The sequence below is a fragment of the Bos indicus genome, chromosome 4, assembly GCF_029378745.1.
Source record: "Bos indicus isolate NIAB-ARS_2022 breed Sahiwal x Tharparkar chromosome 4, NIAB-ARS_B.indTharparkar_mat_pri_1.0, whole genome shotgun sequence".
Classification (NCBI taxonomy): Eukaryota; Metazoa; Chordata; class Mammalia; order Artiodactyla; family Bovidae; genus Bos; species Bos indicus.
Genome location: NC_091763.1, coordinates 113,842,668 through 113,868,489, shown reverse-complemented (window position 1 = coordinate 113,868,489; position 25,822 = coordinate 113,842,668). Strand labels below are relative to the sequence as shown.

Sequence of the window (25,822 nt, the reverse complement as noted above, 5' to 3'; positions counted from 1 at the left end):
CAAATTAAAAAGGGGTGTCATCTGCTGGCTAGTGGCCCCATCCGGCCCCCAGGGTTTGCCTCTTTCTGCTCCCCGGTGGAAGGTGAAAGTCTAGGTAGGGTGGCCTCCGCAAAACCTTGTTCCCCCGGGCCTGTCTCTTTCCAGCCTCTGCTTCCTCCTCTGCCCTTTGTTCCTCCCCTCCCCCCACATGCCATGATGGTTCTCCCCGGTGACAAGACCCACCCCCTTGCTCCAAGGACAGAGGCAGCTGCAAGGCCTCAGGGGCCCCCCACATGGCCCCATCCATCTCGCCCGGTCTGTGATCTGGGCTGCAGGGGAGGGGACCCGCGAACGGCGGCGGCTCCCTCGCCAACTCCTCCCCGCCGGCCAGCCCAGCTGTCAACACTCGCCTGCCGGCCCCGGCCGTTCTGAGGCCCTGCCTGGTCGCTCCGGCCGGGGACATTGCGCCCCGGAGACCCTCAGGCAGACCCAGGCGGGCGGTGGGCAGGCGGCGGCGGCCACCCTGCCTTGCCCTTGAGCATCCCGGGGCCTCCTTGCCTAAATAAGGGAGCTGCAGCTGGAGGGAGCCAGCTGGCCGCGGGGAGGGGCCTGCGGCTGGGCCAGGGTTTTCCGAGGGGCTGGGCAGCCGCCGCGCCGCAGGGCCCCGAGCCTGCCGATTGGGCCTGCACCGCCGGCCCCGCGCTGCAGCGGGAGGGCGGGCCCTTCGCACAAGGGGATCCCCAAGGCTGGAATCTCGCGTTCGGGGGCCTCTCTTTGATTCCGCAGCGAGGAGGCCGAAACCGCTGTCACCATGCCCCTCTTTGGGCAGGAGAGCCTGAAATCACCCCCAGAAAGGGCTGTGTGTGTGTGTGTTGGGGAGCACCCATACCCTGGGTGCGTGCCCCCCCAATCTCATGCACCCTTATCTCAGATCTCGGTGGCCGGGTGTTCTCCAGGTTGTCTGGCCCTTCACGTTTCTCGGGTCTCCCCTGACCCTGGCCTCGTCCCGCCAGGGCCCAGGCCTCGCCCGTGTCGCCGACATTGGGCGTTGGGCGCACGCCGTGTGTATACGAGCCGGTGCTCGGCGAGGTGGGGGACCCGGGCGTCCGGGCCGGCCCTCTCCCTTAGGGGAGAGGTCAGGTCCCTCAGTCTCTCCAGGAGAGAGCGGGGCGCGGGCGGAACCCCCTCCTCCCCGCCCCCGTCTCCTCCCTGGCGCCCTCAAGGCCGGCCCTCGCACCTGTCTTCACGGTTCCCCTGCCTAAGGGTCCCTTCCCCCTCTTGGGGCGCGCGAGTCCCGGGGGCTCCGGGGCTGAGCAAGGGGCTGGGGTAGGGGGGGAGCCCTCGGCCCAGCTCAGCCAATGGGAAGGGCGGGCGCGCGGGGTGTGTGGGGGGAGAGGGCGGCGCTGCGGGCGCGCGGCGGGCGGGAGGGGGGCCGGGAGGCGGGGGCCGGAGCCCGAGGGGCGCGCGCCGCGTTAACCCTTCCGCGGCCGGGCCGAGCCGCAGGCGCAGCCCGAGCCGCGGGCGCCGGAGCGGCTGTCGGCGCGGCGGGCGGGAGCTGGGAGCCCGGCGCGCTCGGGCGGGCGGAGCGCAGCGCGGGGACGCGGCAGAGCGGGGCCCGTGGCTCGGGCTGGGGCCGGCAGACAGGTGTGCGGGCGGCCGGAGCTCAGGCCGGGCCCGCGGTCCAGAGCCGGCGCCGAGCGGAGGGACCCCGCGCCCGCAACCCAGTCCGGGCCGCGCCCGTGCTCTGCCTGGCCGCGGGGTGCGGGGACCACGGCCGGGCCGGGCCACCCGAAGCCTGTGTTGGGCCGGGCCGGGCCGGGGTGGGTGGGGGCCCGCCCGGCCCGCCCATGGGCTCAGGATGCCGGTGCGGAGGGGCCACGTCGCGCCGCAGAACACCTTTCTGGACACCATCATTCGCAAGTTTGAGGGCCAGAGTGAGTGGGGGAGGGGGCCGGCGGGGAGGGGGCTCTGGGGGCGGGCCGAGCTCTCCGGAGAGTCAATGGGGGGGGGGGCGTGCCCGGGCCGTGTGCAGCCGGCAAGTGAGTCTGTGGTGGCTGGTGACCCCAAGACCCTGACCAGGGGTCGCAGGGGCCGGGGTTGGTGCTGGGGGGCCGTGGGCTTGGGGCCAAGGGTCCTGGGGTTGGGGCGCGCAGGAGGAGGCTCAGGTTAGACTACGATCCATCGATGGGGGGGAGTGTGTGAGTATGACACCCTGAGTGTGCAGGGAAGGGAGGTAGGATGGGAGTGTGCAGGTATCTAACTCTGGGGGCCTGGGTGTGAATGGGGCTGTGTGGACCGAGAACAGAAGAATGTACCTGGCCGGAACTCTGGGACCCTAATACCACTGTGCTTGTGCAGGTCCTGATGGCTTCTGGAGACTGGAAGCCAAGCATATAGGGTCAGCGCCTCATGTGGTCTTGGGAGTGTGTGTGTGTGTGTGTGTGACCCATGAGTTCGACCCTGCATGGGCAGTGGGGAGGTATCTGGGGGCTGTGAGCTCTGGGCCTTGGAGGTGACAGGGAGCCAGGGCCCAGGCTAGGTTTTTGCGGGTCTAAGTAGGCTCTGTGTTGCAACGACCCTATGTTGCTGTTTTTTTTTTCTGTCCTGAGCCCCTTGGTGGGGACTACAGCAGCCCTAATGCCGGATGGTAGGAGAGGTTTTCAGAAGTGTCCCAGGCTAGGTGAACGTTCTGCGTGTGGGTGTTTGCACCCTCCTGGCATGCGTGTGTCTGTCCCCAAGGCTGCATGTGCCATGGTGGGTGTGACTGCCAAGGGCCCTGGGAGCGGGTGACATTCCTTGCCTATGACCCTGTGAGCACAGGACGACATGTGCTTGTAACCGAGGTGGGGGAAGGGAGGGGTCAATTCGATGGGCAGCATTGTCTGAAGCGGAGGAACAAGATGATCCTTAGGGGGAGGAGACTGCTGTGGTGGAGGGTGCTGAGGCCAGGTCTTCCCTTCCCACAGGCTCAGGGGGCTTGGGAAGCAGCTGGGCTGGGAGCTAGGGGCCTGCCTTCTGGTCCTACCTCTGCCACTGACTGCTACGTGACCTTGAGCAATTCTCTTCCACATCTGGGAAGTAGGGGGGTCTGCCAAAGGGGCCTTTCGGGTCCTTTCTGTCTCGATGGTTCTAGGAGCTCAGTGAAGGGGGGGGCGGGTAGGGACTGCCTTCGAAGAAACTGGCTCTTCTCTCCAGGCCTGGGAGTGGGGGCCAGGTGGTTTTCCATCTCCGTGTGGGGCTGGCACCCAGGACTGCCTTGGGCTCAGGTGGAGACGGAGGCTCAGTCAGGGATCATTTCCTGTGAGAGGGCACCCTGCCTCTAGGGTTGAGGGCTGCCGGGGAATTTTTTTGGGGGGGGGCCTGGGGAACTGACCTAAAGATGACCCGACTTCAAAAAGTAACTTCCTGGAGGTCTGAGGGCAAGGGAGGGGAGGAAGGCAGGAGGAGGCCAGCTCTTGATGCAGCAGCCTTGCCCATGGGATCGCCCAGGGCTGCAGCCTGAGGGCTGTGCCCACTGGCAAGGGAGGGGGCAGGGTTCCCACTGCTACTGAAAGCCCCGGCATTAAAGGCTAAACTGGCCGGAAACTTCTGTGTTTATAAAAAGCTCTTATCCTCAGAGCATCTTTCCTGGCACAAGCTGGTGCCGCTGCCTGCCTGCTGCTCACCCACCAGCCTGGCTCTTGGGGCAGGTGTGGAGGAAATGACCCCAGTCTAGCGGCAGCGGGTCCACTGGGGCAGTCACCTTGATGGGACCAAAGTGGGGAAAACCTCGCATCCCTGATGGGAAAGCCCCTTTCCGGGGTCTGTCTGCTTACATGCTAGCTGGCCCTGGGCTCTGGGTGTTTTCAGGGTTTGGAGCTGTAGGTCCCTTTCCTTGCTCCCTGTGACCTTGGGCCTTTGCCCATGACCCTCCGCTGATTCTTCACCTTCTGCCAGACCTAGGTTCAAAAGCTGGCCCTAGCTTTTACAGGCTGCAAGATGAGGGCACGAACTTCTTTGGAGTCTCTCTTTCTTCACCTACAAGACGAGGATAATGATGGGGTTGTCAAGAGTATTAAATGAGAGAAGGGAGCTGAGGTGCTCACGTGGTACTACCTCCCTCCTCGTTGTCATCTTTGTCGGTGCGCCCACTCCCCAGTCCCTGACTGCCCTTGGAGTGGGTGCAGAAGTCCCGAGAAGTGCTGACCTGGCAGGGGCCGCTGATACTTGGAGAAGTGATTTCCTAGGGATCCCTGGGATAGGGAGTGCCCCCCCACCCCACCGCCCCCCCACCCCGGTCCAAGTCTAGAGAGCCGGGGTCAGGAAGAGAAGCCAGAACCAGTGCAAAAGGGAAGGCTGGCCGCCATCTCTGGCCCTTCCCAGGCTCCGTCTCTAGGCTCAGTGTTTATCCCTCCGCCGCGGCTGCTGACACGCGTTGCCGACACCCGCCCAGACTGGCCTCGGCCCCGGGCGCGCGGAGGGGGCGGCGGGCTGCTGGCAGTCTGCCCGGGGAAGCCACGCAGCCAGCCCGCGGGCCAGGCGGCTGGGGGAAGGGGGCGCGCCGCCCGGCCAGGGCCGGCCGAGGCACCTGTGTCGGGGCACAGCTGCGTTCGTCCCCTGTTGGGGACCCCAGGCCCCGCTGTGCTTCCTGGGGTGGGGAGTCCCTGGGCGGGCAACTGGGTGTGACAAGAGAAAGCGGGCGAGGGCTGGGGACCCCGGGGGGCAGGGGTCCCTGCTCACGTGCCCGCTTATCCCCGCCGCCTCTCCCCCCTCCGCCCACCCCAGGCCGCAAGTTCATCATCGCCAACGCTCGGGTGGAGAACTGCGCTGTCATCTACTGCAACGACGGCTTCTGCGAGCTGTGCGGCTACTCGCGGGCCGAGGTGATGCAGCGGCCGTGCACCTGCGACTTCCTGCACGGGCCGCGCACGCAGCGCCGGGCCGCCGCGCAGATCGCGCAGGCCCTGCTGGGCGCAGAGGAGCGCAAAGTGGAGATCGCCTTCTACCGGAAAGATGGTAGGTGCGGCCTGGGGCGGGGCGGGGCCGCGGGGAGGGGCGGGGCCATGGCGGGAGCGGGGCTGGAAGGCCGTGGGGGCGGGGCCGTGGGTGAGGGGCGGCCAGAGATTGGCCGGAGTCCCGGCCGTTGACCCCAGCCGGGGCCTGGGGGTGGGCGTGACCCCAGCCGGGACCTGTGCGCCAGGTGGGAGGCACGGGCTGCTGGGCGGTCTGGATCTCTTGGCCTCAAGCACTATGTTGGGATTGTTTTATGGGGTGGCCAGGGTGCTGCTTGGCTGTGGTCTGGCGCCTCTGGTTCCTTCCTCCCTGGGCAGATGTGGGCGCGTTGAGCTGGGTGGGTTGGAGTTTGACGGCACGGCCCTGGTATGGCAATATGCGTGCCCGGACGGAGGTAATGAAAGTCCAGGCTGGTGGGTGGGCGCTGACCTCCGGCCACAGGCCTCCAGTCACCCTAGTCCCTGCCAGGTGACTGGTCTGGGCCTTGTCCTCGAGGCGAGGCGGGGAAGGGCTGCAGGACTCTGGTTGGCTCTCAGCCGCCCCTTTGCTGTCCCCCGTCTCTTCCCCGCTTCACCTGGGCGGGAGGTGTGTGCCTCTCCGCACAACCTCAGTTCCCTTTGTCTCATCTTTTTGCGCGCCCCGCCCTGCACCCCTTCCTGCGCCAGGTGTCTCTGCTCAGCCACCGCCTCCCCGCCCAGCTGCTCTGGGTTTCCGGAGAGCGGATAAACAGAGCCCTGGGCCGGACTGCTCCCACACCCGCTCCTGCCCTGGCCGGGTGCAGCCCTGCTCAGGAAGGCCAGTGCAGCAAGGCTTTGGGGGACCCACAGGTAGCAGGGGGCTGGGGAGGGGCTCCAGATGGTGCCACTGGGCTGCCCACAGTGCTGCTGCCCTGTGGTATGTGACCAGCACTTACTGAACCCCTGGGAGCCGGATGAAGCAAGGTCTGGAGATGGGGCAAGGTACCAGACCAGGGGTTCCTGCCCAATGCCTGCTTACCCGCTGTGGACAGCACTGTCTGTCGCCGCCCCACCCCCCTCCCCGCCCCCGCCCCCGGGGGCAGACTGAGCCAGTAGCCTCTGTGTGCCCCTGGCCTTTGCTCAGGGTTCACTAAGACTGCCCTGCACAGGCTTAGATCCCCAGGTGGTCTTTCACAAGCGTGCCTAGCTGTGAGATCCCTGGACAGAATCAGAGGGGCATATGGTCATGGGGACCCGTGGAAGAGGGTTTGCTCACAGCACAATGGGCATGCTGGCTGGGAGGCAAGGGCTGGGAAGATTAGATGCAAACTCTGAAGGTAGGGTCTTCCTTCCGACTCTTCACTCAAATCTCCCCAGAACCTTAATCAGAGCAGGTGAGCAGGTCTGCTTTTATATCTGTCTGCCTGGCGATCTAGTACTAGCTAATGTCAGTGGGTGCTGTCTATGCACTGGGCCCTGGGCTGACTGTTTCACTTGCTGTCTCTTGTGGAATCTTCACAAGGCTGGGAAGTAGATGCTAGTTTTTCTCCACTTTGTGGGATAAAGAAACTGAAGTTTAGGGAAATTAAGAAACTTCCCTTAAACAAAGATAAAGAATCTGATTGTAATGCAGGAGACCCAAGTTTGAGTCCTGGGTCTGGAAGAGACCCTGGAGAAGCAAATGGCAACCCACTCCAGTTTTCTTGCGTGGAGAATCCCATGGACAGAGGAGCCCGGCGGGCTCCAGTCCATGGGGTCAGAAGAGTGGGACACGACTTAGTGACTAAACCACCTCCACCAAGAAACTTCCCTAGAGAATGCAGAGCTGGGAGTGGAACCATGTCTGGCCCATCAGAGCCCTGTCCACTCTGCTGTGCTGTCATGCGTTGAAAATGACACACAATAGTTACAGGTGTGTCTATATAGACTGCCTGTTGTGGCATGCACACTTTTATTTGGAAAGTGTGCAAACCGCTAGTGTCCTGTAAAGAATGAATATATAAGTCCTGGATTTGGGACTCACACCAGAAATTCTGCGATATGGACCAAGCTGGTTATTGCCTCGGGCCTGTTTCTACTTCTGGGACTGTGTGCCTGCTGGGCTCCTCGGTGGCACCCCGACTGCCTCTGTCTTCGCCGTAGTGTGTGAGGAGCTGGCCCTCCGTCCCTCCTGCCCCAGGCTGGCTCCTTTGGGAGAGGATGGCCCTGGGACCCCTTCTGCTGAGGTGCTATCATGGAATCTGGGTGACCTTGCAGATCACTTAATCCAGTCTACTCAAGTTACAGATGGAAAAACTGTAGAAGCAGAGGTCAAGTTACCCGTGAATCAAAGGAGACAATGGGACTGGAACAGCCCTCCCACCCAAGTTCAAGTTATTTCCCCACCCCAGTTATTTCCCTACTCCAGTTGGGGCTGTGACCCAGAAGGTTCTGTGCCAGCCTTCCCTGCCTGCCTGTCCCCTTCTCTGCTCTCACTAGTTTCCATGGGGGTCAGGTGTCTCCTGGTGGCCAACAGTCTGGCCTGGGCCCTCTGGTCACGTGGGCCCCTGCCTGTCCTGGCACTCGGGGCCCAGGGTGCAGACAGGTCTCCTCTGCCGCCTCTCCCTGTCCCTTTGCTCAGCCCCTTGGGCAGATCTCCATGCCTGAGCTGGGCCGCGTGTGTGTGTTGTTTGTGAGCTCACAGCCTGGTGCATGGGCAGAGGAGGAGAGGCCGGTGCTGCCTCTCGTTTCTGTTCAGGCCTTTCTCAGGGTCTCTGCCCAGGCCGTCCAGGGCAGAGTGGGTCCCTGAGCTCCAGCCCCAGGGAGGTGGGTGGCTGGAAAGGGGGGCAGGGCCTCCTGCTGGCAGGCGCCCCTGTGGACAGCTGTGCTGTGTCGGTGCCTCGAGCCCAGCTCTGTGTAGCATCAAGGCCCTGAGCCAGACAGCCCCATTATTTAGCTGCTGGGACTGCTAGGAGGTGGGGAGGCCCGACTAGGGTGGGGGAGCAACACGGGGTGCTGGGGGTGTTCTGGCTCTGTGTCCATGCCCCTTCACGGCAGGCTGGGGATTAAGGTGGAACTGGGGGCAGGGCCCAGCAGTGCAGGGCGGGCAGATGGCCGGCATCCGCGCCCTGGGCTCGGGGTGCTACCTGGGCAGGGAGCGATGCTGGGGCATACCTGCTTTCCAGGCCACCCCGGAGGGCGGCGGCCCCTTCCAGCACGGCCCCTCCTTTGTCCCCTGAGCTCTTTGTTTCCGCCTCTCCGTCTCTGCCGCCTGCCGGCCCTTGTCCCTGTGGTCTTCATCTCCTTCCCCCCGCAGCTGTCTCTCTTTCTCTCCCCACTTCGGCACCCCGGAGCCTCCCTCCTTGCCTCTGTCCCTCTGCCCTGGTGGCCTCCGCCTTTTGGTGCTCCAAGTTCTCTGTCCGTCCTGGCCTGGTCTCCGTGTCCCCGTGTCCCCAGGAGCCTGTGCGTGGGTGGGGATGGGGGTGTCTCTAGAGAAGAGTCTGTCGGCTTCTTCACTCCAGCTGCAGGCTGGTTGTCATGGTAACAGGGTCAGAGGGCCCCCACTGTAACAGCTGAGCTGTGGGCTGGGGGAGGGGTGGGGATCAGAAGGCCAGCATGCTCCCCAGGGTCCCCAGAACCCGTGGTGAGCCAGAACCCCAGAAGTGGCCCCATGCCTACTGGTCTGCGGTCCCCAGACTCACACTTTAGCTCCTCAGGTGCTTGTGCAGGCACTCCTAGCTCCAGTGATACTTCCTCTGGGCCTCCTGTGACTGGCCACGTGGTGGTGGTTTAGTCACTACGTCATGTCCAACTGCTGCGACCCCATGGACTCTAGCCCACCAGGCTCCTCTGTCCATGGGATTCTCCTAGGCAAGAATACTGGAGTGGGTTGCCATTTCCTCCTCCAGGGAATCTTCCTGATCCAGGGATCGAACCCATGTCTCTTGCACTGCAGGTGGATTCTTTATCCCTGAGCCACCTGGGAAGCCATATCCCGGGCTGTTTCATTATCTCTTCCCTGGTCCCTGAAGGCCGGCCGACTCCTCACTGTGACACACCTCCTTCTCCATCATGGCCCCAAGCTCAGACACCTGCTCCCTGCCACCCCGTCCCCTCCAAGCTGCAATCCTCAGGTCCTCAGACTCCCCTCACTCAGGGTAGTTGGTGAGGGAGCCCTGGGATAGGTTGAGTCTGGCAGGCAGGTTAGATGGAGGCTGGTGCCTGGGTTTGTGTTCTGTGTCCTTGAGATGGAGCTGACCAGGCTGAGCCCAAGAGGAGTGAGGTTAGACACAGACAGCCCTTTTCTTGGGGGGCTGGGGAAGCCATTGGGGGCCCCCCTCCACCTTGGGCCTTCTGATCAGGGCCTGGGTCAGGCTGGAGTCGGGCAGATGAGGCCCTTGCACGATGGTGGCTGGGAGCTGGGTGGGGGGTGCTGCATCACAGCCCAGCAGCCCTTTCCCTCCACGGCTCCAGACAGGGATCATTCCGGAGCCGGAGCAGGGTGCCCTGGCCGGCGTGGGGGGCTTCGTGTCCCAGCCCCACCCTGGGGGCCAGGCGGGCCTGCCTCCACCGAGGATGTGGGCCACTCCTGGCCTCTTCTGGGGTCTGGAGAGTGTCGGGAGGGCGGCTCCTCCGTGTTGTGTCTGCTGGAGCCCCCGAGAGGAGCTATGTAAATATTTGTGCAGAGCGCGTCTGGGATGGGAGCAGAGTTTGATGGTGGCCTTGGGCTCTGGGGAGGGGGGCCGTGGGCAGCAGGAGGGCCAGCTGGGGGGCGTGAGACAGGGTGAGCCTCATTCTCTTCTCTGCCCAGAGGTGGCTTCCAGGGAGGTAGGGCTTCAAAGAGCCTGAGACGGTCCTTTCACAGTTAAACATCCTCCCGAGGGGGCTTGGAAGGCCTCCCTTTGGGATCTGCTCGTCTGGGTGGAGAGCGAAACTTTATAAAGACGTTCTCTCACGTCACCCCTGCCCTGTAAGCGGGGAGGAGTGTGGACACGGCTCACGATCACTGTGAAAGACTTTCACTGACACTTTCCCCCCTGATGTGGCGGGAGGCGCCCATGGGGTCAGGGCCAGAAGAGGGGATGCAGAAGGATACCCGGCATGAGTGATGAGTATGGGGGAGGCTTGGGGTGAACCACTGTCCCCCTAAAGCCCCTTCCTGTCCCTAGCCCAGGGCCCATAAAGAGCTCCACGCTGTGCCTCGTGGTTGGCCTCAATCCGGCCCCTCTCCAAATTCGGTCCTGTGTGTACTGAGCTGGAAGCACCTTGAGGGCCAGGCGGTGTCGTCTTCTCCTTAACCCCCATCTCCCCGGCTCACAGTTCTCGGGGAGGCTGCCGCGTCCGATGCCCCCACTCTAGACTGTAAGCTCTGGGAGGGCAGACGGCGGCCTCTTTCGTGCCCCATTGTGACTGAGTGTCTGCCACATAGGGAGCTGAGTTCCTGCTCTCTGAACAAATGAATGATCGAAAGACTCTGGCTGAGTTACAGGCGGGCTGTGTGACCTTGGACAAATCACTTCCCATCTCTGGGCTGCGATGGCTCCTTCTGTGAAGAGCCTTAGAATAACAGAATGCCGAGGCTGGGAGGGACCTTATAAGAGCATGGGGAGGCTATCAGAGCCAGAGGGAGGTGGGCTAGGGAGACGTGGCCCGAGGTGGCCACCTAGAGCAGCCAGTCCCCTAGTCCTGCTGTGCGGGGGAGGGGGCGTCATTGTTGGGGAACAGGGATGGCATCTGGGGATTCTCAGTCTTCCCAGAGATGGACCCAGGAGGCCTGGATGGGGGGACCTGAGCTGGGGCAGGGGGCAGTGTCGCAGGCACCCTCGCTGTTGTGACTGCACTTACCATTTGCAAGCTGGGACGCAGGCTGTGGGAAGGTGGTCCTTAGCGGGGTCCTCCCCAGGTGCCAGACTCACTCAGAAAGGCTAAGGGGAATCAAGCAGCTGGCAGGGGCCTGAGTGGGAGCTCCAGCCATTTTCCTCTTTCCACTCAAGTCCTGCCCTGCACAGAACCCCACTGCCCACTCTGGGCCATCCAGGCCCTGGCACTGGGTCCCCACCCCAGTCTGGCTTATCACGTTGGCCTAGAAGAATCAGGACCCCCAAGCTTGATCTCTGTGGCCCCTTCTGATGTGAAGCCTGTTGGTTTGCACCCAGCGTGCTCCTCACCACACCCTGTGCGCAGACCCTCTTGTGCCCCTTGGCTGCCTCCTCCCACCCAGCCTCGACTGCCCTGTCCTCCCCAAGCCCCATCCACCCATCCACTGCACCTGCCCCCTACCAGGGCCTTCCCCCTCCAGGATCTATCTCTCAGACTCTTCTTTCTTCCCAGGGCTGAGACACCACCCCCACCCCCAGCCACCACCTTCAGGAAGCCCTCACTGACTGCACCCCTCTATCCCCGCTTCTGACCAGAGTCCACTCCCACCTCACTTCCAGACGGCCATGTGGGGCAGCAATAGGCCCAGAGCCCCTGGGACATTTGGGTTAATAGAACAAAATGTAGATTCCCGACCAGGGATCAAACCTGTGTCCCCCTGCATCGGGAGGTGGATTCTTAACCACTGGACCGCCAGGGAAGTCCTTCTCTTTCTCTTTTCATGGGTTTTTTCCTCTTTTCCGTTTTTCTCAGTCCCCAGTCCCATTACGGTTCCCTTAGGCAGCCATTCAAATGTACTTCCTGTGAATGTGTTGCTTGCATATGTTCTTGCAGAATGTGTGTTTTGTCTGGCTGCGTATAGGTTTAATTTATGTAAATGATATGTGCTGTGTATTGTATTCTGGTGTTCACTTTTGCTGCCCGGGAGTCCGCCTCTGAGTCCAGCCAGCTTGTTGCTTGACACTAAGTCTAGGGCCCCATATTCTCTGGTGTGCTCCCAGCTCCTTTTACCTGTCCCCTCTTGGGGAGGGCTCTGCGGTTGTCCCGATAAAGGATGTTAAAGTGGACATCCTCACGCGTGGCCCCTTTTGGACTCATGTGAGGACATCTTTGGGATTTATCCCCAGGGGTGAGTGGCGTTGCTGGATCACAGGGTATGTGGACACTTAATCAACCCAGCACTGTCAGGCTGTGTGTGAGCAGGGCTACAGCTAACACCACCCTCCTAAGCAGAGCATAGAATTCCCCTGCATCTCTGACACACTTGGCATTAGCCACCTTGCTAATTTCTGCAAGTGTAATAGGTGAAAGTGATATCTTACTGCTTTAATTTGCATTTCTTTGATTTCATGCGAATCCTGAGTCCCGAGCATCTTGTAAGTGACCGTTCCGGTTTCTTTCCCGTGAATTGCTTGCTCATATCCTGGGCTCACGTTTCCATGAAACTGCTGTCTTTTGTTCTTGTTGATTTGTAAGAATTGCTTATGGATTCTGGAAATACAAATGCATACAGTTAAATATTCAATGCGTATTCTGGATGTTAATCCCTGTTGACTCAAGATATTGCAAATATCTGCTCTCATTCAGTCATCTGTCAGATTTATCCCACAAAGATACTTAATTTTGATACAAGCAAATTCACAGATCTTTTTAGCTTTCTTTATGCTTTTGAAGTTTTTAGAAACCCTTCACCATCCTGAGGCTGCAAAGATCTACATTTTTTTCTCTTCACTTAAAGACTCAGTCGAGTCTTTAATCTATCCTGAGCCTACCTCTGTCTGTGGTGTCAAATAGGGATCAAGCTGTATTTTTTTTTTCCGTGTGCTGAGCCAGTTTTCCCAACACATCAGTAAACAGCCTATTCTTCTCTGTTGATTTGTGGGGCCACTGTTATCACTGGTTAATTCCCCATGTGTCTATGGGTCTGTCTTTGAGCTCTCTTGTTTTGTTTCAAGTATTTATTTGTTCATGCATCAAAACCCCATTAAAAGTATGGCAGTTAGTATGTCTTGGTATCTGGAAAGGCACATCTTCCCTCCTTGTTCTTTTTTCTTAAAAAATGTTATTTATTTCGTTTTGGCTGCACTGGGTCTTTGTTTCTGTGTGTTGGCTTTCTCTAGGTGAGGTGCACAGGCTTCTCATTGCAGTGGCTTCTCTTGCTGCGGAGCACAGGAGTTGTGGCACACAGGCTTAGCTGCCCTGCAGCATGTAGAATCTTCTCAGACCAGGGATTGAACTCACGTCCCCTGCACTGGCAGGCGGATGCTTTACCACTGGATCACCAGGAAGTCCCCTCCGTGTTCTGTTGAAAGATTGACACACATATTTGAGGACCTATCTTCTCCTTTACAAACTCTAGAGAAAGTTTATCAAGTTCCTGGGAAGAAAAATGCCACTAGAATCTTGACTGGAATTAGATTGGTTTTATAGGTTAATTTGGGGGAGAATTGACATCTTTAGATTATCTGTCCCTTCTGAGAGTCTGGAGTGACTCTCCATTTATCAGATTATTTCTGCATCCTGTATTAGTTTAAAGCTTTTTTTTTTCCCTATAGAGATCTTGTGCATTCTTGGTCACTTCCTAGATACTTCAGATTTTGTTGCTGTTGTAAAAGAGATCTTATCTTTGGCTACTTATTCTAATGGGCTTCCCAGGTGGCGCTAGTGGTAAAGAACCTGCCTGCCAATGCAGGAGACATAAGAGACACAGGTCTGATGCCTGGATCGGGAAGATTCCCCTGGTGGAGGACACAGCAACCCACTCCAGGATTCTTGCCTGGAGAATTCCATGGCCAGAGGAGCTTTGCAGGCTCTAATCTATAGGGCCACATGGAGTTGGACACGACTGAAGCGCCTTAGCACACACATGTTCTGATAGCTTTATGCTGGTAGAGAGAAATGCTGTATGTTCCATGGGCTGATCTTGTATTTGGCAGCCTCCCTGGATGAGCTCTCTTATTAGTTCTAATTGTTTATCTGTTGATTTTATTGGTCCTTTAGGGAGATGATCCTATCATCTGAATAACACTGCTTCTCTCTGTTTATGTCTGGGTCATTGCCATATGTGTCGACGTGGGAATGTTCCAGCTGCCTTTTCAGCAGGCTTTCACATGCACATGTATTTGTCTGTTGGAGTCCTGGGAGGTGGGCAAGTCAGGGAAGGGGTGCAAGTCTCCATTTAATGACTGAGAAGCCAGCCCTTCCCTGATTGGGTGACCTTTGGGACAGGCCCTCTAGGGTATGTCAGGAGCCAGGTGGGAGAGCTGTTCTAGAAGCTTGCTGAGCCCTGGATGGGGGCAGAGACCCCAGCTGTCCTAGTGGGCCTTGATTCTGTGTGCCCTTGCTTCCTGTGCCAGCTGGGGTAGGGGTCCTCATGAAGAGGGGTTGGTGGGGATCTGAGGCTCAGAGATACCCCGACCTCCTTGCCCAGATTTCTGGGCTGTCAGCCTCGGTGTTCTGTGCTCACTGTTGACTAGATTGACTAGAACAGCACTTCAGCAGAAAGTGTTAAAGTGTTAGTTGCTCAGTCATGTCTGACTCTTTTTGACCCTGTATACTGTAGCCTACCAGGCTTCTCTGTCCATGGGCTTATCCAGGCAAGAACACTGGAGTGGGTAGCCATTCCCTTCTCCAGGGGATCTTCCCAACCTGGGGATCGAACCCAGGTCTTTCGGGTTTTACGCAGATTCTTTATCCTTTGAGCCACCAGGGAAACCCTACACTTCAGCAGAAGATGCCACCTGTTGCTCAGTCACTCAGTTGTGTCCAGCTCTTTGTGACCCCATGGACTGCAGCAGGCCAGGCTTCCCTGCCCTTCAGTCATCTCCCGGAGTTTTCTTGAACTCATGTCCATCAAGTCAGTGATGCCATCCAACCATCTCATCCTCTGTCATCCCCTTCTCCTCCTGTCTTCAATCTTTCCCAGCATCAGGGTCTTTTCCAATGAGTCAGTTCTTCCCATCAGAATCCCTAGGGGGGAAAATAATTTCTAGGGAATTCTGACTGCTGTCCAGACTCAGGGTGGGTTTGAAATGAGCAGATCCTGTTGGGAAAGGACAGTCAGTGCCCCTGGATCTGAAAGGGAGCTGAAAGGGTGAGGGAGACAGCCCTGTCCCCACCTGCTGTCAGCGTGGGTCCCTGCCCTGAGCCCAGGATCAACTAGACATCTGCCTACCCAGTACTTCCCTTGTAGTCTAGCCCTGGCTTCAGGGCTCTGGCTCTGGGCAGAGGGAGAAAGCTGCCCTCCCCAAGAAGCCAGGGTACAGTTACCTCCTACATTAGAGATGTATTGAGTTGGCCAGATAGAAAAGAATGAACTTTTTGGCCAGCCCAATAGTTTTAGACAAACCTAGATAACATATTAAAGAGCGGAGACATTACTTTGCTGATAAAGGTCCGTCTAGTCAAAGCTGTGGTTTTTCTAGTAGTCATGTATGGATGTGAGAGTTGGACCATAAAGAAAGCTGAGCACCAAAGAATTGATGCTTTTGAACTGCGGTGTTGGAGAAGACTCTTGAGAGTCCCCTGGACAGCAAGGAGATCCAACCTCTCCACCCTAAAGGAAATCAGTCCTGAATATTCATTGGAAGGACTGATGCTGAAGCTGAAACTCCAATACTTTGGCCACCTGATGGGAAGAACTGCCTCATTGGAAAAGACCCTGATGCTGGGAAAGATTGAAGGCAGGAGAAGGGGATGACAGAGGATGAGATGGTTGGATTGCATCACCAACTCGATGGACATGAGTTTGAGTAAGCTCCAGGAGTTGGTGATGGACAGGGAAGCCTGGTGTGCTGCAGTCCATGGGGTTGCAAAGGGTCGGACACAACTGAGGGAAGGAACTGATCTCAATCATTTTAGATGAGCTTTCAATGAGAAACATCCCTGTGGCCCGGATGGAGCCGTCAAGAAAGCTCTGGTAGAGGGGGTCCTCTGGGCACCTAGAGAGAGGGAGGCAAGGTGTGTCTGTGAGCAGTGGGAGGGTCTGTGAAGCTGGGGTCCACTGAAGGGGGCTCTGAGGCCAGCTGGCCTGGGACTCGGCAAGTCTCGGTGGGAGGCCAGGCTGGGAGGGCAGCTGAGCATGCAACCTGGCTGGGGACAGGGGATTCTGGAGGGCTGAGGAGGGCCAGGCTCCAGGAAGCCGGAGGAGGGAGGTTAAGGGCAGAGGCTTCAGGGAGGAGGGGCATGGGATGCGCCCATAAAGTGAAGCTTCCCCCAGATAAACATGGCCTGGTTTCACCTTCCCGGGCCTTGCTGCGGCACAGGGCAGGGCTGTGACTCCCAGTTTACAGATGCGTCCCCGGGGCTTTTCTAGAAAGAGCTCTCCTCGTGAGGCCATCACAGCCACCCTGGGGAACAGTAGCACAGACAGGCCACAAGCAGTGGGTTTGGGCGGGGTCTGGATGCCAGGTAGAGGCCCCCTGAGGCCCTGCATCAAGCCCTGCAGATCCCTGGGAAGGTGTTAGGCCGGCGGGCTTAGTGGAGGGTCTGTTTGGAGATGCTCCTTGCATGTGAGCTGGAGTCTGGACCGCGCTCCCCACGCCCGGCCTCTGCAGCGAGTTTCCCTGGTAGTGGTGGTGGTGGGGGGGGTCTGTTCCACTCAGCTCCTGGAGTCAGGGGATTGGCTACCCGCCTCTCTCTCTCACACACTGACACACGCACGCACGCACACACTCATTCACTGGCTGGCCTCTCAGGCTCCCCTGCGCCGTCCCCTGGGCCTGCAGTGTGCCTGGCCTTCCCTGGGCCCCCACTGCCCAAGAGAGGGATGTTGGCGACACGGTGGCCCCCGGCCAGGACCGGCTCCCCACGGCATCTTCCTGTCGCCGCCACCAGGCTAAATATAACCTGACACTGCGCAGCCCTGGGCCGCCGTAGAGACAGCCTCTGCCGGGGGCGGACAGGCTGACTGCAGCCCCAGCCTCCTGCCCTCGGCGTGACTTTGGGCCCAACTCCTCCCGCTCCAGCAAGGCAGGCCGGTGACCGGGCGAGGACGGCTGCCTCCTCAAGGCCTCCCTCCCCATGAGGACCCAGCCCCCGGCCTTGATGCTGCTCCGGATGCTTCCACAGGCCATCTGTCATCTCATCCGGCACCCGGGGCCGGAGTCGCTTGTCCTTGCAGTACTCAGAGGAAATCTGATGCTCAGAGAGGTGGCTGACCTGGCCACAGTCACACAGCAATGGTCCGGTCCCCTGAGGATGGGGGCAGATCAGCTCGGCTCAGCTCCCCAGAACTCCTCTGTCTGTCAACTCAGCCTGGACCCCGAACCAGGAGTTCCGTTGACTCCTCGACCCAGGGAGGCTGGGGGCCCAGCCTGTCTTGTTCATATGTGTGTGAATATTTTAGGGGGATGAAGGAGCTGTGATGATACCTAGTTTGCAGACGAGCCACTAGACACTCTGGGGAGCTTGTCCAAAGACACTCAGGTCACCTGCTGCCCTCCCCTTCCCCCCTTTTCCCCCCGCCCCCCAGCGGGTGCTGCCCTGAGAGATAAGGCCTGCCCCTGTGAAAGCCAAGGGCAGCTCCTGCCTGGGGCCAAGCTGGCAGTGCCTAGAGGTGGGCAGTTGGGTTTGGGACTGTGAGTGGGGCCCCTGGATGGGCTGGGAGGCAGGGGAGTGATGATACCCAGGTACACTGTTGGGCACGGGCGAACCAGGTGGAAGCAAGCCAGTGTTGCGTTCTGATGAAGACAGTGCCCTTCCCCAGGGGCAGGAGGAGCTGTACCTGCTGCACCTGGGGGTGGGGGGGGCAGGCCTGGTCCCCCGGGGCCCTCCTGCTGCCCTGCCCCCCTTCTCACACTTTTCAGTGGCCTGCAGTGAGCCGTGTGACCTCTGCAGCCCTTATGATCCGAGGCTCAGAGGAACCTGTCCTTGTGTGGCGTCAGTCCGTGACTGCCTCTCCTCTCCTGGTCATCCCCCCCAGGCCCAGGGCGCCTCCCCTGAGCCCAGGAGGCAGGCAGAGGAGCCTGGGTGCCACAGCTGGGGCTGGGGATTCCGGGGGTGTGAGTCAGGCGTTCTTTGGCATCAGCCATGTGAGCCAGGTGGGCCCTCTCCCTCTCCTCCTTCTCCATTTATACAGACCTCCCTGGGGACTTCCCTGCCGGTTTTCAGCACTTCTGTCCAGGGAGCGAGGATTATATCCCTCGGTTAAGACTCCACAGTTCCCTGGCGGGAGTGAGGTGGGTGTGGGAGTGGTTTGGGGGGTTGGTCGAGGATTCTATCCTTGGTTGGGGAGCTAAGATTCTCCCATGCTGCACCTGGTGGTCCAAAACAGACAGACAAACAAGACCTTCTTGGGTTCTCCTGCCTCACAGTGCCCCGTCATCCATCCCTCCAGACCGTGACATGGGGCGATGGGGCATGGTCATCGCCCCATGTTGCACACGAGCTCTTTGGGGCTGGGGGGTGGGGTGGGCAGGGAACTTGCCCAAAGTCCTTCTGATGCAGTGAGCAAAGGCTGATGAACTCCGTACCGTGTGCTCCCCAACCGCGACCTTTGCGCCCGGGAGCCCCACAGCAGTTCGGTGGGTTGGGCAGGAACCTCTCCCACCCGTTCCGTCCTGCGCCAGCCCTCCGGGTCCCCGCGGCCTCGGGAGCGCGGGCCGCGCCTGCCACCCAGCGGCCCCCGGCGGAAGTGCAGCCTCACCCGGCTCTGGGCCGAAGTCCTCATCGGCTCCCTCCCCGGAGGTGCTCGGCGGGGCCGGGGCGAGGCGGAGGGAGGAGGGGCGCAGAGTGATGAGCAGGGTCTGGAGTACCGGGGAGCGGGGCTTGCGGAGGGCAAGGCGCGGCTCCGTAGGGCGGTGCGCCAGCGCAGGGCTCCCTGGGGGCGAGCGGGACGCCGAATCTCCGTGTCTCTTCTCTGCTGAGCTGCGTGAAGGTCACGGCCACACCGCCCCGCAGGCGGCGATTTGCCCTCTCCGCCCGATGCCCAGTCCTGGCTGTCCCTGTGTCCCTCCCCTGGCCTGCTGACTTTCAGCTGCCCACAGGGATCCCCCAACCCCCCATCATTTCAGCCAGTGATGGGATGGGGTCCTCTGGTAGTTCTGTTTCAAGAGCCGGGTGTGTGTGTGTATGTGTGACATGGCAGCCCACAGAAGACCCAGCCAGCCAGGCAGGGTGGTGGGAGGCAGAGCCTCTCGCAGCCCTGGCCAACCTGGGCCACCTGCTTTCCTTCCTTCCATTATGTCCCGTCACAGACAGCGACCAGAGCCTCTCCATGCTGCCCCCCCACCTCGTCTCCCCCCTACAAGCCATCAGGCAGGGTTCCAGTTCACATTTTTGGAATAACAAGGGCTTTTATAAAGTTATTTGAAAGGGAAAAATTCCTTGAATATCGACAAAGGGAGAGGACCAAGGGGGCTCCGAGTGTCTCATACAGACGCAGCCCCCGGGGGTGGGCCTGCGCTGTAAGGGGGGCTTGTATCTGGAGTTTCTGACATCCCTGGGCTGTCAGGATCCGGGGATGTCTGGGTCCTGGGCTGTCTGGGCCGCGGAGTGCAGTTCTGGCCTCTCTGGCTGAGAATCCGCAACTGAAGCGGGCATGGGGTGTTGAGGCCTCAGGTTCCGAATCCTGAGCTGGTGTCCTGGGGGCAGAATTCCCCAGGCCATCCAGAAGGTTGGGTTCATCCAGGGTCCAGGCTCTGGACTTATCTTAGATAAGTTTCCCAGGGGAGAATGAGGATTCAGGGCCTGGATCACTGAACTCCCAAGGCGTGGGTGTTGGGGGGTGGTCTCCAGGGCTAAGGGTTTCCTGGTCTCTGGCCTCTCCTTAGTCCTTGTGAGGGCCAGTCCCTGCTCAGGCCGCTGCCGGCCATCACCATATTAGGGCATAAACTCCAGGCGGGCTGTCTGGGTGCCAAACGGTCTCCAGCTGGGCCCAGCCTCCTGCAGCTCCCAACACCACGGCCGAGCTTCAGCCGGGCCATGTCAGAGGCCGGAGGTCAGAGGACAGGAGCAGCTACTGGAGGGGAGACCCGGACAGAGCCTCCCAGGTCAGGTCTTGTGCGCTGAGCCATGAGGGCCTGGGTGAGTGGAAGGGCTTTGGGGTGGGGCGGAGAATTCCTGGCCAGCCCCTCCCCTGGCCCAGCCTCCCTCATCTCAGTGCTTTCCTGTTTCCCTTGGTTTTAGAGGATCTCCATCCCGAGATTAATCCCATAGCTGTTAGAATTGCTGCTCTGCTGCCTCTCTTAGCCCTGTCCCCAGCAGATCTTCCTTGAGCCCGGCCAGCCTCTCCTTTTGTGCTGGGACTTGTCAGGTTCTTGGTGAAGCTTCTGCCGTACTCCCCAGACATAGCCCCCCCAGGCCTTTTTAGCCACCAGCCCCTCCAGGTTGTTGGCCTTGACTTAGTTCACCCCAGCCATGGCCCCTCCAGAATCCAGTCCCCATCCTTGACCCCTCCCCTACCATCAGCACCACCCCATCACCAAGCCCTCTGGCCAGCACCTGCTCCCTGGTGCATTGTTCTGGCTGCTAGGCCTGTCAGAGGGGACACAGACACTGGCGAGTTAGGTGCCTGCAGTTCACAGGACACAGATAAGCACCAGGAAAGAAGTCTCTGCCCTGGAAGAGGAGATGAAGAGTATGCTTGGTCCCCATTGGGTCCCTGGAGGAGGAATGGGATGTTAACGCACCTTCTTGTTGCAACAGCAAGGGCTTCCTGCAGGGGGCGATTCTGAGCTGGGCCTTAGGCAGAGCCTGAAAGCCCACAGGGTCTCTTTCAGAACTAACTAGAGAGGAGGGTGAGTGGGCCGGGTCCTGGTCAGGGCAGAGGCATATTGGGTACATTTGGCCTGGTGAACTGACATCACCTGGAATAGGGGCCCTGGTGGCCAGAGAGAGGTTGGGAGGGGAAAGAAAGTCAAGAAGAGAGAAAAAGACAGATGTCTCTCACCAGAGTCAGAGATGAAAGATCTAGAAACAGTGCTTCTTGACTCTGGTGAATTTCTAATGTGTTACAGACCAGTTCTTGTTGTTCAGTCACTCGTCTGTGTCCCACTCTTTGCGACCCAATGGACTGCAGCATGCCAGGCTTCCCTGTCCTTCACCGTCTCCCAGAGTTTGCTCAAACTCATGTCCATTGAGTTGATAATGCCACCCAACCATCTCATCCTCTGTCGTCCCCTTCTCCTCCTGCCTTCAATCTTTCCCAGCATCAGGGTCTTTCCCAATGAGTCAGATCTTTGCATCAGGTGGCCAAAGGATTGGAGCATCGGCTTCAGCATCAGTCCTTCCAATGAATATTCAGGACTGATATCCTTTAGGATGGACTGGTTTGATCTCATTGCAGTCCAAGGGACTCTTGAGTCCTCCAACACCACAGTTCAAAAGCGTCAGTTCTTCGGCGCTCAGCCTTCTTTACAGACCAGTACTGGTGTGAAATGCAAAAACCATATGCTTGGCTATTGTGGCAATGTCAAATTGCTGTAAAGCTTTTGAAACTCTAGCTCTCAACTTCTGCACTTCTTGTGGGCAACACACCATCTGGGGACTGAGAAAGAGGAGCAAAAACAGAACAAGGGGCCAGGGTGCCGGCTAACCTGTAGTGTTCAGTGCATGCCAGGCACTACACTAAGCGCCTGGCACGTGTTGACTTTCTGGCCACAACTCATGAGGAGAGAACGGTCATCGTTCCCATTTTTGAGATGAGGAAAATGAAGTACAAGTAGGGTAAACATGGAAGAAAAGGCACGTGTGACTAGGCAGCAGAGCTAGGATCTGGACCCTGAGATCCTGGGCTTAAAGTCTGGGCGTCCCCTCTGGGCTGCACCGTCTTGCCTGAGGAAGAGCAGAGATACAGCGTGAGAGGAGAGGGGAAGTGATGCAGGAAGAAAGGAAGGAGCAGAAGGCAGTGCGAGGAGAAGGCACACGGGGAGAGAGGCCAGGAGCCGCATGGCTGGCAGAGAGAGAGGAGGGGAGAGCTCTGGAAGGGGAAAGCTGGCGTGGCCCATCAGGGAGGCGGCTCTGGCTGCCACGTGGTAGGAGGTGGCAGGGTGGGGCAGGAGACGCTGGCGAGACGAGGGGGCAACACTGGGCTCGGGAGCCGTGGGGGCGTCAGAAGCGGACAGGCCCCTTCAGGTTCTGGAGTGGGGTGGGGTGGCGGGGGTGTCCATCCCACCTGGGAGCACAGGGGCCCGTGTCCTCACTTTGCAGGGAGCTGCTTCCTGTGCCTGGTGGATGTGGTACCTGTGAAGAATGAAGATGGAGCCGTCATCATGTTCATTCTCAACTTTGAGGTGGTGATGGAGAAGGGCCTGGTGGGGTCGCCGGCCCGGGACACCAACCACCGCGCCCCTCCCACCAGCTGGCTGGCCGCCGGTAAGTGCAGCGGTGCTGTCTGGCTGGTGCAGGAATATATGGTTTCCCTCCCCTGGGGTCATGAGGCTACCCAAGGCCAAGGTTCTGCAGGCAGCGATTCGGAGGCAGGTTCAGGGGGACACCTTTCAGAGATGGGGAGTGAACACGAAGGATATGGCCAGTCCCATGTGGCTCAGCGTGGACAGATGGTGTGGAGTGACCGAGTCCAGACTCCGCTTTCCTTCGGGGGCAGGATCACAACTGGCTTCACAGCCTTACCGGCTTGGGTTCCCCCTCCAGCAGCCCCCTGGGAGTGGTCCTCTCTCCAGCCCCAGGGACGGTGGGGTTCCCCCTTCCTGGCTGGCCCTGGTCACTCCAGGGCAGCTCCCACTGCTCATGAGAAGGCCTCGTCTCCCTCATGGACTCAGCTCTGGGACGTTTCTGCCACTGATCCTAGCTCTGGACTGGTTGCTTCCCGGATACTTGAGAACATGAGGGGACTGCTTCCTGGGGCTGGAGACAGGGAGGCCTCACCTCATCCTCCTGTGACTCAAAGGCTCAGACACCACCCCGCCCATCCCCTTCTGTGGCCTCTTTGGATTTAATTTTAAATGTTCCCTCAGAGTCAGGGCAAAAGAAACCGCCTCTGGTTTCTCAAGCTCTAAAACAGCAGCCTCAATAAAGCTGGCCCGACCTCTCCCATGGGTACCACCCGTAAGGTGGCAGGGTACAGCAGGAACCCGTGGCATCATTCCTTCTCCACTCAGATGCAGGCTCTGCCAGCTCGTGTGTTCAGTTCAGTTCAGTCACTCAGTCATGTCTGACTCTTTGCAACCCCATGGACTGCAGCACGTCAGGCCTCCCCGTCCATCACCAACTCCCGGAGTTTACTCAAAGTCCTGTCCATTGAGTCGGTGATGCCATCCAACCATCTCATCCTCTGTCGTCCCCTTCTCCTCACGCTTTCAATCTTTCCCAGCGTCAGGGTCTTTTCCAATGAGTCAGTTCTTCACATCAGGTGGCCAAAGTATTGGAGTTTCAGCTTTAGCATCAGTCCTTCCAACGAATTTTCAGGACTGATTTCGTTTAGGATGGACTGGTTGGATCTCCTTGCAGTCCAAGGGACTCTCAAGAGTCTTCTCCAACACCACAGTTCAAAAGCATCAAAAGCTTCTGTGTGACCTCCCACAAATGACAGAACTCACTGATGCCTGAATTTCTTCCAGTCTAAAAAGTGGAGATACTGACACCCACTGGGCGCAGTTGGGAGAGTCACAGGTGGTTTGCTGGAGAACCCCCCTCACGGGGGATGTGAGGCTCAAAAGACAGTGGTTTATTATTGCTGGAGTCTTAGATAAGATTGTGTTCTAGGCCAGTGTTCTCCAACCTTTGTGGCACGAGGGACGGGTTTCCACCGATCAGGGGTTGGAGAGGGGAGGTGGTTTCCAGATAATTCAAGTTTCTTGATTTCTGTTTTGTTACATCAGCTCCACCTCTGGGCATCAGACATTAGATTCCGAGGTTGGGGACCCCTCTTCTAAACTTCTTTGGAGACTTGAGTCCTGTGTAGCAGGGATGGGGGTGGAGGGGTGCCCTCCAGCTATCGGGGCCCCCACTTTCCCTCCTCCTCCCCTTGGTGACTGGAGCTCCAGCTCCTAGGCCTTGCCCTCTCCCAGGCTGCTGGGGCCACGCACCTCCCCTCTGCCCCCCACCCGCAGGCCGCGCCAAGACCTTCCGATTGAAGCTACCCGCGCTGCTGGCCTTGACTGCCCGGGATTCGTCGGTGCGGCCGGGTAGCGCAGGCGGTGCGGGCGCCCCGGGGGCCGTGGTGGTGGACGTGGACTTGACGCCCGCGGCCCCCAGCAGCGAGTCCCTGGCCCTGGATGAGGTGACGGCCATGGACAACCACGTGGCGGGGAGGGCGGCGGAGGAGCGGCGCGCGCTGGTGGGTCCCGGCTCGCCGCCGCCCCCGCCTCCTCCGCCGCCTCTGCCGGCTTGTGTGCCAGGCCCGCATCCATCGCCCCGGGCGCACAGCCTCAACCCTGATGCCTCAGGCTCCAGCTGCAGTCTGGCCCGGACGCGCTCACGAGAGAGCTGCGCCAGCGTGCGCCGGGCCTCCTCTGCCGACGACATCGAGGCCATGCGCACCGGGGCGCTGCCCCCGCCACCGCCGCGCCACGCCAGCACCGGTGAGGGTCGCCCCCCACCCCACCCCATGCAGGAACTGCCCCACCGCCGGGTCCCCACCCGAAGGACCTCAGCTTCCTCCCTCTCCGCCCTGTCCTGTGTGCCTGGGAGATGGAAATCCTATTAAGCACTTATTTAATCCCATTAAGTAGCCTTTTACTCCATTAAACCGTGCATTCATCCCTGTTGCATTCTTCTACTCTGGGAGCCGGTGTGGGCCAGGAGCTGGCACTCCCAGGCCTGCCTGCAGCCGGGATGCCCACGGGGGAGTCAGGAGGGCTGAAGAGGCCTCAGGGGCCCTGCCGCACCACCTGGGCCTGGGGCAGGCTCCCAGTGCCTGTTGAACAGACCCCAGTGAAGGCTTTTGCTCCTTCTTCTTCTCCTAGTGCCTCAGGGGCTGCTTCCATAAAGTGGGGAGGGGTTCTGGCCTCACTTATTTCTCAGGGACACTGCTCCCCCCGTCTCCTGAACTGGCCTGCCTTACTGCCCAGCTCTGAGTCGTTGACCTGACGGCCTTTGCCCCTGCCTGCCTGCCGCCCTGACAGCCTCTCCCCTCCACCCCAGGGGCCATGCACCCCCTGCGCAGCGGCCTGCTTAACTCCACCTCTGATTCGGACCTCGTGCGCTACCGCACCATCAGCAAGATCCCCCAGATCACCCTCAACTTCGTGGATCTCAAGGGCGACCCCTTCCTGGCTTCGCCCACCAGCGACAGGGAGATCATAGCCCCTAAGATAAAGGAGCGGACCCACAACGTCACCGAGAAGGTCACCCAGGTAGGCGTGCCTGGCCCCCCACTCACCTGGGAGGAGCTTGGAGGGGATGGAGGGGTGCAGTCAGTGAGGGCTTCCTGAAGGTGGTGGCTGGGGGTGGGGGTGGTGTTTCAGTGCTGGGACGAGAGAAGAGTCTGAGAGCTCCTGGAGAAAGGGAGCCTGGAGTGGGGAAGCCCGGGGAGGGGGCAGGTACAGGGGACAGGTGGATGGGGCTTGGGGAGGACAGGGCAGTCGAGGCTGGGCACCTGGTAGGGTCAAGGTGGGTGGGAGAAGGCAACCATGAGGCACAAGGGGGTCTGCGCACAGGGTGTGGTAAAGACATACTGGAGGCAAACCAACAGGCTTCACATCAGAAGGGGCCACAGAGGTCAAGGTGGCTTCCCTGGTGGCTCAGACGGTAAAGAACGTGCCTGCATTGCGTGTGACCCGAGTTCGATCCCTGGGTTTCAGAAGATCCCCTGGAGAAGGGAATGGCAACCCACTCCAGTGTTCTTGCCTGGAGAATCCCATGGACAGAGGAGCTTGGCAGGCTACAGTCCATAGGGTAGCAAAGAATTGGACAGGACTGAGCAACTCACACACCCAGAGGTCAAGGTTGGGGGGTCCTGATTCTTCTAGGCTAATGTGATGAGCCAGGCTGGGGTTGGGGACCCAGTGCCAGGATGACCCAGAGGTGCCCACCCCTGTCTGCAAGCCACAGAAGAGGAGAGTTTCCTTCCCAGGTCGGGAGGGGACTCGATGGAGGTTGGGGAACACATAGAGAGAGGGTCAGGTCTTTGAATCCTG

The 25,822-nt window shown here is 59.6% G+C and overlaps 1 protein-coding gene across 6 annotated transcripts in view; it reads left to right on the top strand.

The window, feature by feature from the left end:
• The first annotated feature begins 1,568 nt into the window (after window positions 1-1,568).
• Window positions 1,569-25,822, top strand: part of KCNH2 (potassium voltage-gated channel subfamily H member 2) — a 35,854-nt gene continuing 11,600 nt past the window's right edge. Inside the window, exons 1-5 of one of the 6 annotated variants that reach the window (XM_070788414.1) lie at window positions 1,569-1,913; window positions 4,744-4,974; window positions 21,933-22,097; window positions 23,795-24,265; window positions 24,828-25,039. In XM_070788414.1, the coding sequence (XP_070644515.1) occupies window positions 1,838-1,913; window positions 4,744-4,974; window positions 21,933-22,097; window positions 23,795-24,265; window positions 24,828-25,039 (1,155 nt within the window). In that variant the 5' untranslated portion in view covers window positions 1,569-1,837. Of the gene's footprint in view, window positions 1,914-4,743; window positions 4,975-19,668; window positions 19,809-21,932; window positions 22,098-23,794; window positions 24,266-24,827; window positions 25,040-25,822 lie in introns of those variants that run through there. The other 5 variants (XM_070788415.1, XM_070788411.1, XM_070788410.1 and 2 more) reach the window with 5 other exon arrangements.